Source organism: Equus caballus, chromosome X (genome assembly GCF_041296265.1).
Source record: "Equus caballus isolate H_3958 breed thoroughbred chromosome X, TB-T2T, whole genome shotgun sequence".
NCBI classification, from domain to species: domain Eukaryota; kingdom Metazoa; phylum Chordata; class Mammalia; order Perissodactyla; family Equidae; genus Equus; species Equus caballus.
This window is the reverse complement of record NC_091715.1, coordinates 78246926-78259757: the sequence shown is the minus strand read 5'-3', so window position 1 is coordinate 78259757 and position 12832 is coordinate 78246926. Positions and strand designations below refer to the sequence as shown.

At 34.5% G+C, this 12832-nt stretch overlaps 1 protein-coding gene across 14 annotated transcripts in view; it reads left to right on the top strand.

Moving 5' to 3' along the window:
• Positions 1-12832, top strand: part of RPS6KA6 (ribosomal protein S6 kinase A6) — a 169953-nt gene that overhangs the window by 95840 nt on the left and 61281 nt on the right. For all 14 annotated transcript variants that reach the window (XM_070258662.1, XM_070258659.1, XM_070258660.1 and 11 more), the window contains 3 exons: positions 4638-4719; positions 5372-5452; positions 6890-6969. In XM_070258662.1, coding sequence (XP_070114763.1) covers positions 4638-4719; positions 5372-5452; positions 6890-6969 — 243 coding nt within the window. The remainder of the gene's footprint in view (positions 1-4637; positions 4720-5371; positions 5453-6889; positions 6970-12832) is intronic.

The window sequence follows — 12832 nt, the reverse complement described above, 5'->3', positions numbered from 1 at the left end:
GGTTTGTGCAAGTGTCTTCCTGAAAGCCTGTACTAGTTTTTTCTTTCTTCCTTGATTGCTTCTTATTGTTCTCTATACTCCATTCTTTTAAACCCTACTAAGGGCTATGTTCTAGAACAGTGGTTCTTAAAGTGTGGCCTGTCTAGCCCTAGGCATCCAGAAGATGCTTTCAGGGGTTCCTCAAGGTAAAAACTGTTTCATAATAATACCAAGATACTATTTGTAAAACTTCTGGCACCTTGGCCCAATCAAGGCAGTGACTCCAAACTATATCAGTAGTTATTGTATTCTTCACTGCTACACACTTGCTGTTTAAAAAAATGAAAATTTTACTTAAGAATGTCTTTGATGAGGTGTTAACAATGATTAAATTTATCAGATCTCAACCCTTGAGTACACTTCTTTTTAATGTTATGTGAGGAAATGAGAAGAACACATGAAGAACTTTAGCTGCATACCAAAAGAGGGTGATTGTCTCAAGACAGGGCACTTGTGTGATTTTTTGAGTTGTGAACTGAAATAGCCACTTTTTCATGGAACACCATTTTTACTTGAAAGAATGATTGACAAACTATGTTTACTTAAACTTGGCTATTTGGTAGATATTTTCTCAAAAAGGAATGGAGTAAGCCTGTAATTTCATGGAAAACAACTATTTTTCTCAATGATAAAATTTGAGCTTTGAAGGAAAAATTAAAATTTTGGAAAATTTTTATGCCACCATGAGCTTGACATCTTAATACTCAAAAGACTTTTCTGATGAGATTGCTACTGTCAACATTTGGATGATCTGCGTAACTCAGTGAACCAATGTTTTTGAGATGACCAACACATGATATTATCAAATCAAACACGAGTACAAAATTCATTCAGAGTGTAAGGTAGATTAGTGGCTTATTGTGTAGCAGAATATGGACAGTTAATTGATATGGTTTCAGATTCTTCATTGCAGCCAACCTTTAAAAAACTGCCGCTTGTCAGGGTTGGCCCAGTGGCATAGTGGTTAAGTTTGCACATTCCGCTTCAGCAGCTCGGGATTCACAGGTTTGGATCCCGGGCGTGGACCTATGCACCATCAAGACTTGCTGTGGACCTACACATGGCTCATTAAGCCATGCTGTGGTGGCATCCCACATACAAAATAGAGGAAGATTGGCATAGATGTTAGCTTGAGGACAATCTCCCTCAAGCAAAAAGGGGAAGATTGGCGATAGGTGTTTCCTCAGGTCCGATCTTCCTCACTCAGAAAAAGAAAAAATACCCCTTCCTCTTCCAAATACATATCTGTGTGAGTCCTGATTTTCTTCCTGTACTTGAAGCAAAACAACTTACTTGCAGCAGGTTGAATGTAGAAGCAGATATGAGAATCCAACTGTCTTCTGTTAAGCCAGATATTAGAGATTTGCAAAAATATAAATCAATGTCACTTTTCTCATTATTATTATTATTTTTTTGGTGAGGAAGATTCACCCTGAGCTACCATCCGTTGCCAATCCTCCTCTTTTTTCTCACTTGAGGAAGATTGGCCCTAAGCTAACATCTGTGCCAGTCTTCCTCTATTTTTTGTATGTGGGATGCCTCCACAGCATGGCTGATGAGTGGAGTAGGTCCATACCCAGGATCTGAACCCATGAACCCAGGCTGCCGAAGCAAAGCGTGTGGAACTTGAACTACTAGGCCACAGAGCTGGGCCCAGATATTTTTGTTTTAGAAAATACAGTTATCTTTATAAAAGTATTTATGCTCACGTGTAACAGGTTTGTTTTTTAGTGAATTGATATGTAGTTAATTTTTTCTACTTTAATTTCTACGATGGTGAATATCAATAGATATAACCCACAAAAACAAAAAGCACTTTGGAGTCTTCAATAATTTTTAAATTTGTAAAGGATTCCTGAGACCAAAAAGATTGAGAACTGCTTTCCAGGAAGAGAATAATAAAGCTAGTTCTTCTTGTGGTAGAGTCATCACTCATGAAATGACTCCTTTGTTGTCATCATTTTGGGTCACATGATATTGATTAGGAAAAGGGAAACTGGTTATCTGCATTTCTTTGCCCTTATCACTAAAACCCAATGAACACTTTAGCGCTTAGGGTTAATGCCATTTGCTTAATTTTGAAGCTTTTTGTGTGTGTGTTGTGGCAAGTCATTTAATTTACTGTTTAAAAAACTGATGAAGACTGCCTCTTAAATTAGCTATACAAATATGTACAAGTCTGCTTGTTTGCCAACTGAAAACTTGAAAAAAACGGATAAGAGAATATACATCTGGGTCCATAGCTTCTTTAGCTTGATCAATAGATTTTATTTGACATTTAGAGCCCCATGATAATCTAGTTGTGTGTGTATTCTGTCTGACCTAGGTTAAACGATATTCTTCAGTGATTAAAAAGCCTGATTTGGCACTGTTCATTTATAGGATATTAATTTAATTTAATTTTTTTTTTGAGAAAGATTAGCCCTGAGCTAACTACTGCCAGTCCTCCTCTTTTTGCTGAGGAAGCCTGGCCCTGAGCTAACGTCTGTGCCCATCTTCCTCTACTTTATATGTGGGACTCCTACCACAGCATGGTGTGCCAAGCAGTGCCATGTCCGCACCCGGGATCCGAACCAGTGAACCCCGGGCCGCCGAGAAGTGGAACGTGCACACTTAACCGCTGCGCCACTGGGCCGGTCCCTAATTTTATTTTTTAATGCTTCTGTTTTATAAAGGACACTGAGAGTAGGCTATAGGTATGTTAAATTTGACACTCTATGTTCAAATGCCTAACCATTTTCATCAGTGAAAAGTTACGGACTTTTAGGAATATCCTTTCCAGTAAAAGTAACTCGATGGAATGAATCCACTGAAATCTGTGGCAAGACACACACTTTCATAGGGTTCTAAGTTGTTTGGGGAAGTCTTATTGGAGTTCAAACTAGATCTTAGACAACAAAATTACATAGGGTAGTAGTTTTAATTTAACTCTTTCGATTCAGAAGTAATGATGATGTGCAAAATTTATGATTTGGTTCAACCCCTTCTTTTCTCCAAAGATAGTTTGACGTTGCGAAAACCAACCGTTTGTTACTATTTGGATTTTCTTGATTACACCAAGTACGGTATGAACTCTTTGCTACTGGTTCACTGTAAGACACTGAGAGTAAGCATTTAGAAACTTGTATAGAATTTGACAGAGTAATTTTATGTGTGCAATATATTAGTTTAAAAAGGGATTGTAGAGCCAGCCCTGATGATCTAGCAGTTAAAGGTTCGGGGCACTCTGCTTCAGCAGCCTGGGTTCAGTTCCAGAGTGTGGAACTACACTACCCATCTGTCAGTAGCCATGCTGTGGCGGCAGTGCACGTCGAACTAGAAGGACTTACAAGTAGGATATACAACCATGCATTGGGACTTTAGGGAGGAAAAACAAAAGAAGATTGGCAACAGATGGTAGCTCAGGGCAAATCTTTCCCTGCAACAAATGGGATTGTATTATGTATGACATTTAGATTTCATTTTTCTAAATAATTCATTTTGATTATATTTTATAAAAAGTGTGGTCTACAGATTGGAGGAAAGGGGAAAAGACTGGTTTGCCCTCACAGAAAGTGTGAGAAACACTACCTTAGATGATTGTGAAAACTCTAAACTTGAGTTTAGGTCTGATCCAGAGCTTTACTTTCAGGGTGGAAGAAAGCAGAGGTTCCTTGAAGTAAACACCCCTCCCAGTTGGCTGATATATAACTATCACATAAAAAGATCTGGAATAAAGGGTTTTGACCTATACCTTGGGAAAGAGGCAAGATCAAAGTGACTCAACAGCTCTCCCATGTGGAATTTTATGTGAACAAGTTAGTAACTTGATCACATTTTTAATTTAAGCAACACTTGAATAGAGCTTGTTGAGGATGGCAGGTTGAGGCAGTGAACAAGTTTTACTAATTAATTTTTAAAAATGAAACAGCTCAACTAATAAATAACTCATAAAACTGCAATCTATTCATATTTATCTTTATAACTGAGCCTTTTTAGGAACTTAGGTTTTAGTGAGTCATAATCTGAGTTTGAAAATATGAAATATTATTACTTAAGCTTCCTTAGTAACTTTAAAGGGTTTAACTTTCATTTGTTTATTGGGATAATTTGCCATCTTGATTCTTTTACCTGGCAGACAGATAAGAATTGCCTCTGATTTCTTATTAGAAAATAAAATGCCTGGTAACTTCTAGAATGAACCAATAAAGAAGTAGAAATGAAGGTATCAAATTAACAAGGGTCATCACGTTTGTTTGCCCTTTATTATGGTAACAGAAAGGAACTTGGATCTTAAAAGGAGCTCCCTTCCCTCCAGTTGTCTTCTGTTATGTTATTTATCTCTTACATATTGGTCTCTTACATCCCAAACTCCTCAAAGTCCATGACCATATCATCTATTTTTAAAATTTTCTTTTCTACGGTAGTATGTACAAGAGTGTGATTTACTATAAATGAATGAAAGTGAGAAAATATTAACTAAGAGTATGATTTATAGGGAAAGGTATATCTTTATAAAGTTAGAGAAAATGCAAGGACATATGTGTATGGTACTATGTGTGTATAGCAAGAACGGCTTGAAATGAAAATTTTACTTTTTTTTTAAATTCTCCTATCAGGTTTTTCTTGTTAGAAAGAAGACCGGTCCTGATGCTGGGCAGCTCTATGCAATGAAGGTGTTAAAAAAAGCTTCTTTAAAAGGTAGAAAATTAGAAAGCTTATTAAAGTAGGATTTGGTAAAGCTTGTTTTAAGAAATAGGCTGTATATTGCTTGTATAAGGTGAGTAGATTTAGTCTCCTCTTAACATTAGTAATTGTTACAGTTTTCTAGCCAGTAAGTGATATTTCTAGGTTTGGTATTGGCATATGGCCTAATTTAGTGAGAGTGTACCATGGTAAAAACAGTGACGTTTTATTTAATTCAAAGTGAACTTATTTTATTAAGCTATGTTCTTTTATTTCAAGATTCTTAATTTTTTCTGTTCTTTCTGTTCCATATTGAGAAAGTGCAAACTCCTGCATACACTTATACGCATCATCTTCTAGGCTGTGACAACAATAACACTGTGCTCAGTTTTAATCAGTAAATTCATTTGAGCAATTAGAGGCTAACATATAATAAATGCATATTAGCCAAATATTAGTTTATGTCACTTTAACCCATCTCTAGGTCTAAACTGAATTTGCTGGCTTTCTGAGAATGTGGTAATTACTGTCTAGGAATATATAGACTGCAAATTTAGACACTTATAATGTTATATTTTATATTTTTATGTTTTTGGAGAATTATTGATAGAATCTCTACTGAAATTATATACAAGAGTAATATATTCTACCCTTCTATAACTTTTAGTTCGAGACAGAGTTCGGACAAAGATGGAGAGGGATATACTGGTGGAAGTAAATCATCCATTTATTGTTAAATTGCACTATGGTATGTAATCTCTTTTTAAAATTTATGGAATTACTTAATTAAGCTTTCCTTTCAGACAATAATATAACAAGAAATAAATACTTCAAACTGATTTAATGCATTCAACTGTGTAAAATGTATTTATCTGAAATAAGAATCAACATCTAGCTTATAGTTGTATTTCCTGTATTTGTTGGTTAGCTTGTCTAAGGTAACAAGATAGTGTCTTCTGATTACTTGTCTGGTAGTATTTCTGTACTCTATTGGGCTGTACCTCCAGTGATCTCAGTCTATAGACTACTTTCATAATTTATTCAAAATATTCTGTTGTTTTGGAACATGTTCATAATGAGCATATGAATCTTATTTCCTGGTTCTAATGAAAAGGACCGTGTAGTTTTATTAATCTATTTGAGTTATTCTTCCTTATATTTGGAGGGAGAGGAATACTAGTGAGTAGTAGGTATAATAGAAGGTGAATTTGGAGTCAGACAGTTGAGTTGGAATCATGGCTCCATTGCTAATTTAATGTATGCATGAGATTGCAGAGTTTGGCTTTCTATGGGGAATTCAAAGGTATATACATCATAAATCACTCATACGGTCTACTTTGTCACTTAAAATTTTTGAGATTTAAAAAAGTAGTAGCTATTGATTTTATTCTTAGATAATTTTGACAAATAATGCCTTAAAATATGTACCCAATTATCTCTATAAAAAACCCTCAAGAAATTCCCACCCATTATTCTTTCACTCCCGTTACCCTAATGGAATGAACATAGTATCTAAAGACCTCCTTCCTTGAATGTCCAGGATGTTATTAGATTAATCCGTAAACACCAGTTGTATGCAAAACACTATATTAAATGCAGTGGGCTCTAGAGGTCAGTCTCTGATCTCAAGAAATTTATAACCAGTAGGAAACACATACATGTAAACAAATTAATTGTACAAATCAAAATGGAATAAGTAGTGTAAGAGAGACATAAAGTACAATGAGATCTCAAAAGTAGTACTGAGAAATTCTGATGGGGAGGAGGGTGGGGATGCTCTAAGGAAATGTGAAAAAGAGGAATTCTTTAATAGAGGAAAGCTTAATAGAGGAGATGGCATTTTTGTTGAGCTTGAAAGAATTAATAGATTTCAATAGACAGGGAGGCAGAGTTTAGGCAGTTGCAGTAGAACATGATGCTCCATAAATCAGGAAAATGATGGTGGTAGAAGTTACTGTGTAAAGCCATACGCGAGGTTGATTATGTTCTGGGAAGGGGTTTATATCTATTTCAACACTAGGTTTAATTTTGAAATAATGTTATCCAGTAATGGACCATGTGAGTAAATGCTTAATTGCTTTATAGTGTTTAGTGATGAAATTACTAAATATACATATTAACTTAAAAGTATGCTAAGCTTTTTAAACCTTTAAGGTTTTGTTATTACATTCTAATTTCTGATTAGCCTTTCAGACTGAAGGGAAGCTGTATTTAATATTGGATTTTCTCAGGGGAGGAGATGTCTTCACAAGATTATCCAAAGAAGTGAGTATCTGTAAATTTTCACTATATTTTATTGAAACAAAACTAACAAAAATCGTTTTTGTTCTTTTGCTAATTACCTTTTTCCTATAGAAATTTTAAATGGTAATTATTCTGTTTGTTTCATTGCATAGTATATAATGGATGTGCCAGTTAATGACATTTTCTGTCTACCTGTCATTTAGATCATCTCAGTGTGCTACTCATTATTCTCTTAGGCACAAGATCAGTATAAATGGGTGAAGTAGATAGGGACAAACCTAGGACTTTGGCTACTCAAGCTACCAAAATTCCTCTGTGAGTAGTGTCTAATTTATTCATGTTTAAAACAGCTTTATGGAGGAATAACTGACATATAATAAACTGCACATATTAGAGTATACACTTTGATAAATTTTGACATTTTGTATGCACTTGTGAAAGCATCATCACAATCAAAAATAATTAGCTTATCCATCATCCCCAACAGTATTCTTGTACCCCTTTGTGATGCCTCCCTCCTGCCCTGCCCCTACTGAATCTGCTTTCTATCACTGTTTGGTTTGCATTTTCTAGGACTTTATATAAATTGAGTCATATATTATGTATTCTTTTTTTATCTGGCTGATTTAACTCAGAGTAATTATTTGGAGATTCATCCATGTTGTTGCATGTATCAGTAGTTCATTCATTTTTATTGCTGAGTAGTATTCCAGTGTATGGATTTACCACCATTTGTTAATTCATTCACTTGTTGATGGATGTTTGGGTTGTTTGCAGTTTTGGATATTGCAGTAAAGCTGCTACAAACATTCATGTGCAAGTGATTGTATGTACATGTGTTTTCATTTTTTATGGTTAAATACCTATGAGTGTAATGACTGGGTTGTATAGTAGGTGTATGTTTTAACTTATCTTAAAGACACTGTCAAACTGTTTTCCAAAGTGGTTATATAATTTTTACCTTCCCACCAGCAGCATATGAGAGTTTCATTTGCTCCACATCCTTGCCAACACTTGGTATGATCAGTTTAGTTTTAATTTTGGATATCTGATAAGTGTGTAGTGGTACCTTGTTGTGATTTGAATTGCATTACCCTGATGACTAATGATGTTGAGCATCTCTTCATACACTTATTTGACATCTCTCTATCTTCTTTGATAAAATGTCTGTTTAAATCTTTGGCCCATTTTTTATTGGGTTGTTATTTTTCTTATTGAGTTTTGAGAGTCTTCATATATTTTGGATGGTAAGTCCTTTACCATATATGTTATTTGCAAATATTTTTTTCTGGTCTATACTTTGTCTTTTCATTCTTTTTAACAGTGTCGTTCAAAAAGCAGAAGTTCTTTATTTTGATAAAGTCTGATTAATGATTTTTTTCCTTTTATGAATTGTGTTTTTGGTGTCCTATTTAAGGAATATTTGCCTAATCTCGTCACAAAGATTATCTTTTTCTCTTATGTTTTCTAGAGGTTTCGTAGTTTTAGGTTTTGCATTTAAGTTTATAATCCATTTTGAGTTCATTTTAGTATATGGTGACAGCTATGTGTTGAAGTCAAAGTCCTTTTTTTCTTTTTTGGCATATAGATATCCCATTATTCTAGCATTATCATCGGAAAGACTATGCTTTCTCCACTGAATTACCTTGCATTTTTTTGAAAATCAGTTTACCATATATGTGAAGGTCTATTTCTGGACACACTGTTCTGTTTCATTGATCTATTTGTCTATCTTTATGCCAATACCACACACTTTCTTGATTACTGTACTTTCATAATGTATTTTGAAGTCAGGTAGTGGAAATCCTTGAGCTTTGCTCTTTTTAAAAATTGTTTTGCCTTTTCTAGGTCCTTTGCATTTCCTTATCAATATTTAAATTAGCTTTTCATTTTCTACAAAAAAAAGTCTGCTGAGATTTTGGTTGGAATTGCATTGAATCTATAGGTCAATTTGTAGATAATTAAAATTTTCGCAATATTGAGTCTTTCAATCTATGAAAATGGTATCTCTCTCCATTTATTTGAGTTGTCTTTAATTGCTCTCAGCAATGTCTTTTCATTTTCAGCGGACAGGTCTTGCACATCCTTTGTCACATTTATTTCTATTTTCTGTTTTTACATCCCTTTGTAATTTAAATTGCTTTCTTAATTTCATTTTTAAATTAGATAGGAATACAATTGATTGTTTCGTATTGAACTTATATCCTACAATCTAACTAAACTTACTTATTGCATCTGGCAGTTTTTTTGTAGACTCCATAGAATTTTCTATTTGTAATCTGCAAACAAGGAGTTTTACTACTTCTTTTCCATTATGGACGTCATTTATTTCTTTTATTTGTCTTGGTGCATTGGCTTGACCCTCAAGTCCAGTGTTGAACTGGTAAGAGCAGACATTCTTGCCTTATTTGTGATCTTAGGGGGGAAGCCTAATTTCACCATAAATTGCGAAGTTAAGTATAGGTATTTTCACATGTTCTTTATCATGTTGAGAAAGTTCCCTTCTGTTACTAGTTTTTTGAGAGTTTGTATCAGGAATGTATGTTAGGGTTTGTCAAATTCTTTTTCTGCAATTATTGAGATAATCGTGTTTTTCCTTCTTTAATCTTTTGATGTGGTGAATTATATTGATTGATTGTCAGATGTTGAAGCAGCCTTGTATCTGTGGATGGACCCTATGTAGTCATGATGTATTATCCTTTTTGCATGTTGTTGGATGATATTTGCTAAAAGCTTGTTAAGAATTTTTACATCTGTTTTCATGAGGGATATTTGTAGTTTTCTTATATTGTTTATGTCTAGTTTTAATGTCAGAGCAATCCTGGTTTCATAGAATGAGTTGGATAGTGTTTTATCCTCTTCAATTTTCTGGAAGAGTTCAATGTTAAATTGTCATTAAATGATTGCTAGAATTCACCAGTGAAGAAGCCTGAAGGTTTTTTTTAATGGTAAGGTGTTTAACTACAAATTACATTTAATAGACTAGGGCTTTTCAGTTTATCTTTCTTTTTGAATGAGCTTTGGTATCTTCTGTCTTTTAAGGAATTTGTCCATTTCATCAAAGTTTTCAAATTCATTGGTAGAAAGTTGTTTATAATATTCCCATATTATCTTTTTTATAGCTGTAGAATCATTAGTGATGTTCATACTGTCATGCCTGATGTTAGTATTTTGTGTCTTCTCTTGTTTTTGTCTTGCTTAGCCTTGCTAGAGGTTTATAAATTTTATTGTTCTTCTTAAAAAAAAAATCAGCTTTTGGGTTCACTGATTTTCTCTATTGTGTTTCTGTTTTCTGTTTCATTGTTTTTCACTTTAATCTTTAGTACTTCATTTCTTCTGCTTACTTTGTGTTTCACTAGCTTTTTTGGTTTTTAAGATGGTTGCTGAAGTTATTGGTTTGAGACCTTTCCTCTTTTCTCTCTTTTTTTTTTTTTAATAAAGAGCTCTTCTTCTTTTTTTTTTTTTTTTTTTCTGGGAAAGACTCAGCCTGAGCTAACATCTGTTGCCAGTCTTCCTCTCTTGTTTTTTTTTTTCTTCCCAAAGCCCCAGTACATAGTTGTACATCACAATTGTAAGTCCTTGTAGTTCTTCTTTGTGAGCCACCGCTGTTGCATGGCTACTGAAAGATGAGTGGTGTGGTTCTACGTGGGGGAACTGAACCTAGGCTGCCGAAGCAGAGTGCACCAAGCTTTAACCACTAGACCCCTAGGCCATCGCGGCTGGGTCCTTCTTTGCTTTTCTTTTTTTTTGTTTTTCTCCCCAAAGCCCCCTGGTACATAGTTGTATATTCTAGTTGTGAGTGTCTCTGGTTGTGCTATGTGGGACGCTGCCTAAGCATGGTGTATTGAGTGGTGCCATGTCCATGCCCAGGATCTGAACCAGTGAAACCCTGGGCTACCAAAGTGGAGTGCATGAACTTAACCACTCGGCCACAGGGCTGGCCCCTCTTCTTTTCTAATATAGGTTTGTAGTATTATAAATTTCCTCTGGATACTGCTTTAGCATCCTCCCACAAATTTTGATATGTGATTTTTTTGTATGTGAGTGTGTGAGGAAGATTGGCCCTGAGCTAACATCTGTTGCCAGTCTTCCTCTTTTTGCTTGTGGAAGATTGTCAGTGAGTTAACGTCTGAGCCAATATTCCTCTTTTTTTTGTGGGATGCCACCACAGGGTGGCTTGACGAGCGGGGCTAGGTCCACGCCTGGGATCCAAGCCTGTGTACCCTGGGCCGCTGAAGCAGAGGAAGTGAACTTAACCACTATGCCGCTGGGGTGGCCCCTGATATGTGATGTTTTTGTTTCCTTTCAGTTCAACATACTTTCTAATTTCTTTTTTATTTCTTCTTTGACTCATGGGATACTTAGAAGTATGTTATTTAATTGACAAATATTTGGGCATTTTCCAGATAACTTTCTATTATTGATTTCTAATTTAATTTCATTGTGGGCATAAAGCATTCCTTGTATGACTTGAATTCTCTTAAATTCACTTATAATTTTTTATGCTTCAGAATATAGTGTATCTTGTTAAATGTTCCACATGCACTTGAGAAGAATGTGCATTCTGCTGTTGGGTAGTGGAAGGTTCTGTAAATGCCAATTAGATCGAGTTGTTTGATAGTGGTATTAAGTCTACTATATTCTTCCTAATTTTTTACCATGTGTTCTATGAATTTTTGAGAGGGATTAAACCTTTGGCTATAATTATGGATTTATCTATTTCTTCTTGAATTTCTGTCAACTTTTGCTTCATGTATTTCAAAGTTCTGTTATTAAATGCAGAAACCCTTGGGGTTATTGTCCCTCTTGATGAATTGCCGTCTTTATCATTATGAAATGAGTTATGCCTACTAATGTTCTTTGCTTTGAAATCTCCTTTGATATTAATATAGTCACTCCAGCTTTTTTTTAATTAGTGTTAGCTTGGTATATTATTTTTCATATTTTTATTTAATCTGTTTTTATCTTTATATTTATTGTGCATTACTTAAGACAGCATATAATTGTCCTTGCCTTTTATCTGATCTAAAAATCTGTGCCTTTTAATTGGCGTGTTTGACCTGTTCCATTTAATATGATTATTGATATGATTGAGTTTAAATCTCCTATCTTGCTATTTAGTATTTTTTGTCCCATATCTTCTTTGTTCTCTTTTCCTCCTTTTTTTTGCCTTATTTTTAATTAGTTATTTTTGCAATTTCATTTTTAGCTCTGCAATTGGCTTTTTATCTATAAATACTTTGTTGTGTTTTTTTAGTAGTTGCTTAAGCGTTTGTAGTATAAATCGTTAACTCAGGAGTCAGGAATCTGTGGTCTCAGGCGAAATATAGCCAGTTGCTTACTTTTATAAATAAAGTTTTATTGGAACACAGCCACACCCATGTGTTTAAGTATTATATTTGGCTCCTTTCATGCTTCAATGGTAGGATAATTGCATGATCATTTTTTATTGGATGGCAGGCATTCTGAATTTAATTTTCTTGTACTCTAGATACTTTTGTTTTCTTATAAGTAGTATTTAACTTTGTTCTTGGATGCAGTTAACCTTTTGAATCTTGCTTTTAAGCTTTGTTATGTGGAACCAGAGCAGAATTTAGTCTAGGATTAATTTTTCCCAGTACTGATGAATGACCCTTCTTAGTACTCTAGCCAACACCCTATCAATTATAAGGTTTCTTTACTCTCACTGTTGGGAACAGGACCTATCCTGGTCCTTTCTGAGATCTTTGGGTTTTTTCTTTTAATCCTTTGGAGTTCCTTTTCTGGGCTCAAGTAGTTTCCTCAGATTGAGGTTTGGCAATTTTTTATTGGATGGCAAGCATTCTGAAATTTACCTCATTAGGTGATGGATATTTTTGTATTCCTATAAATGTTATTGAGCTTT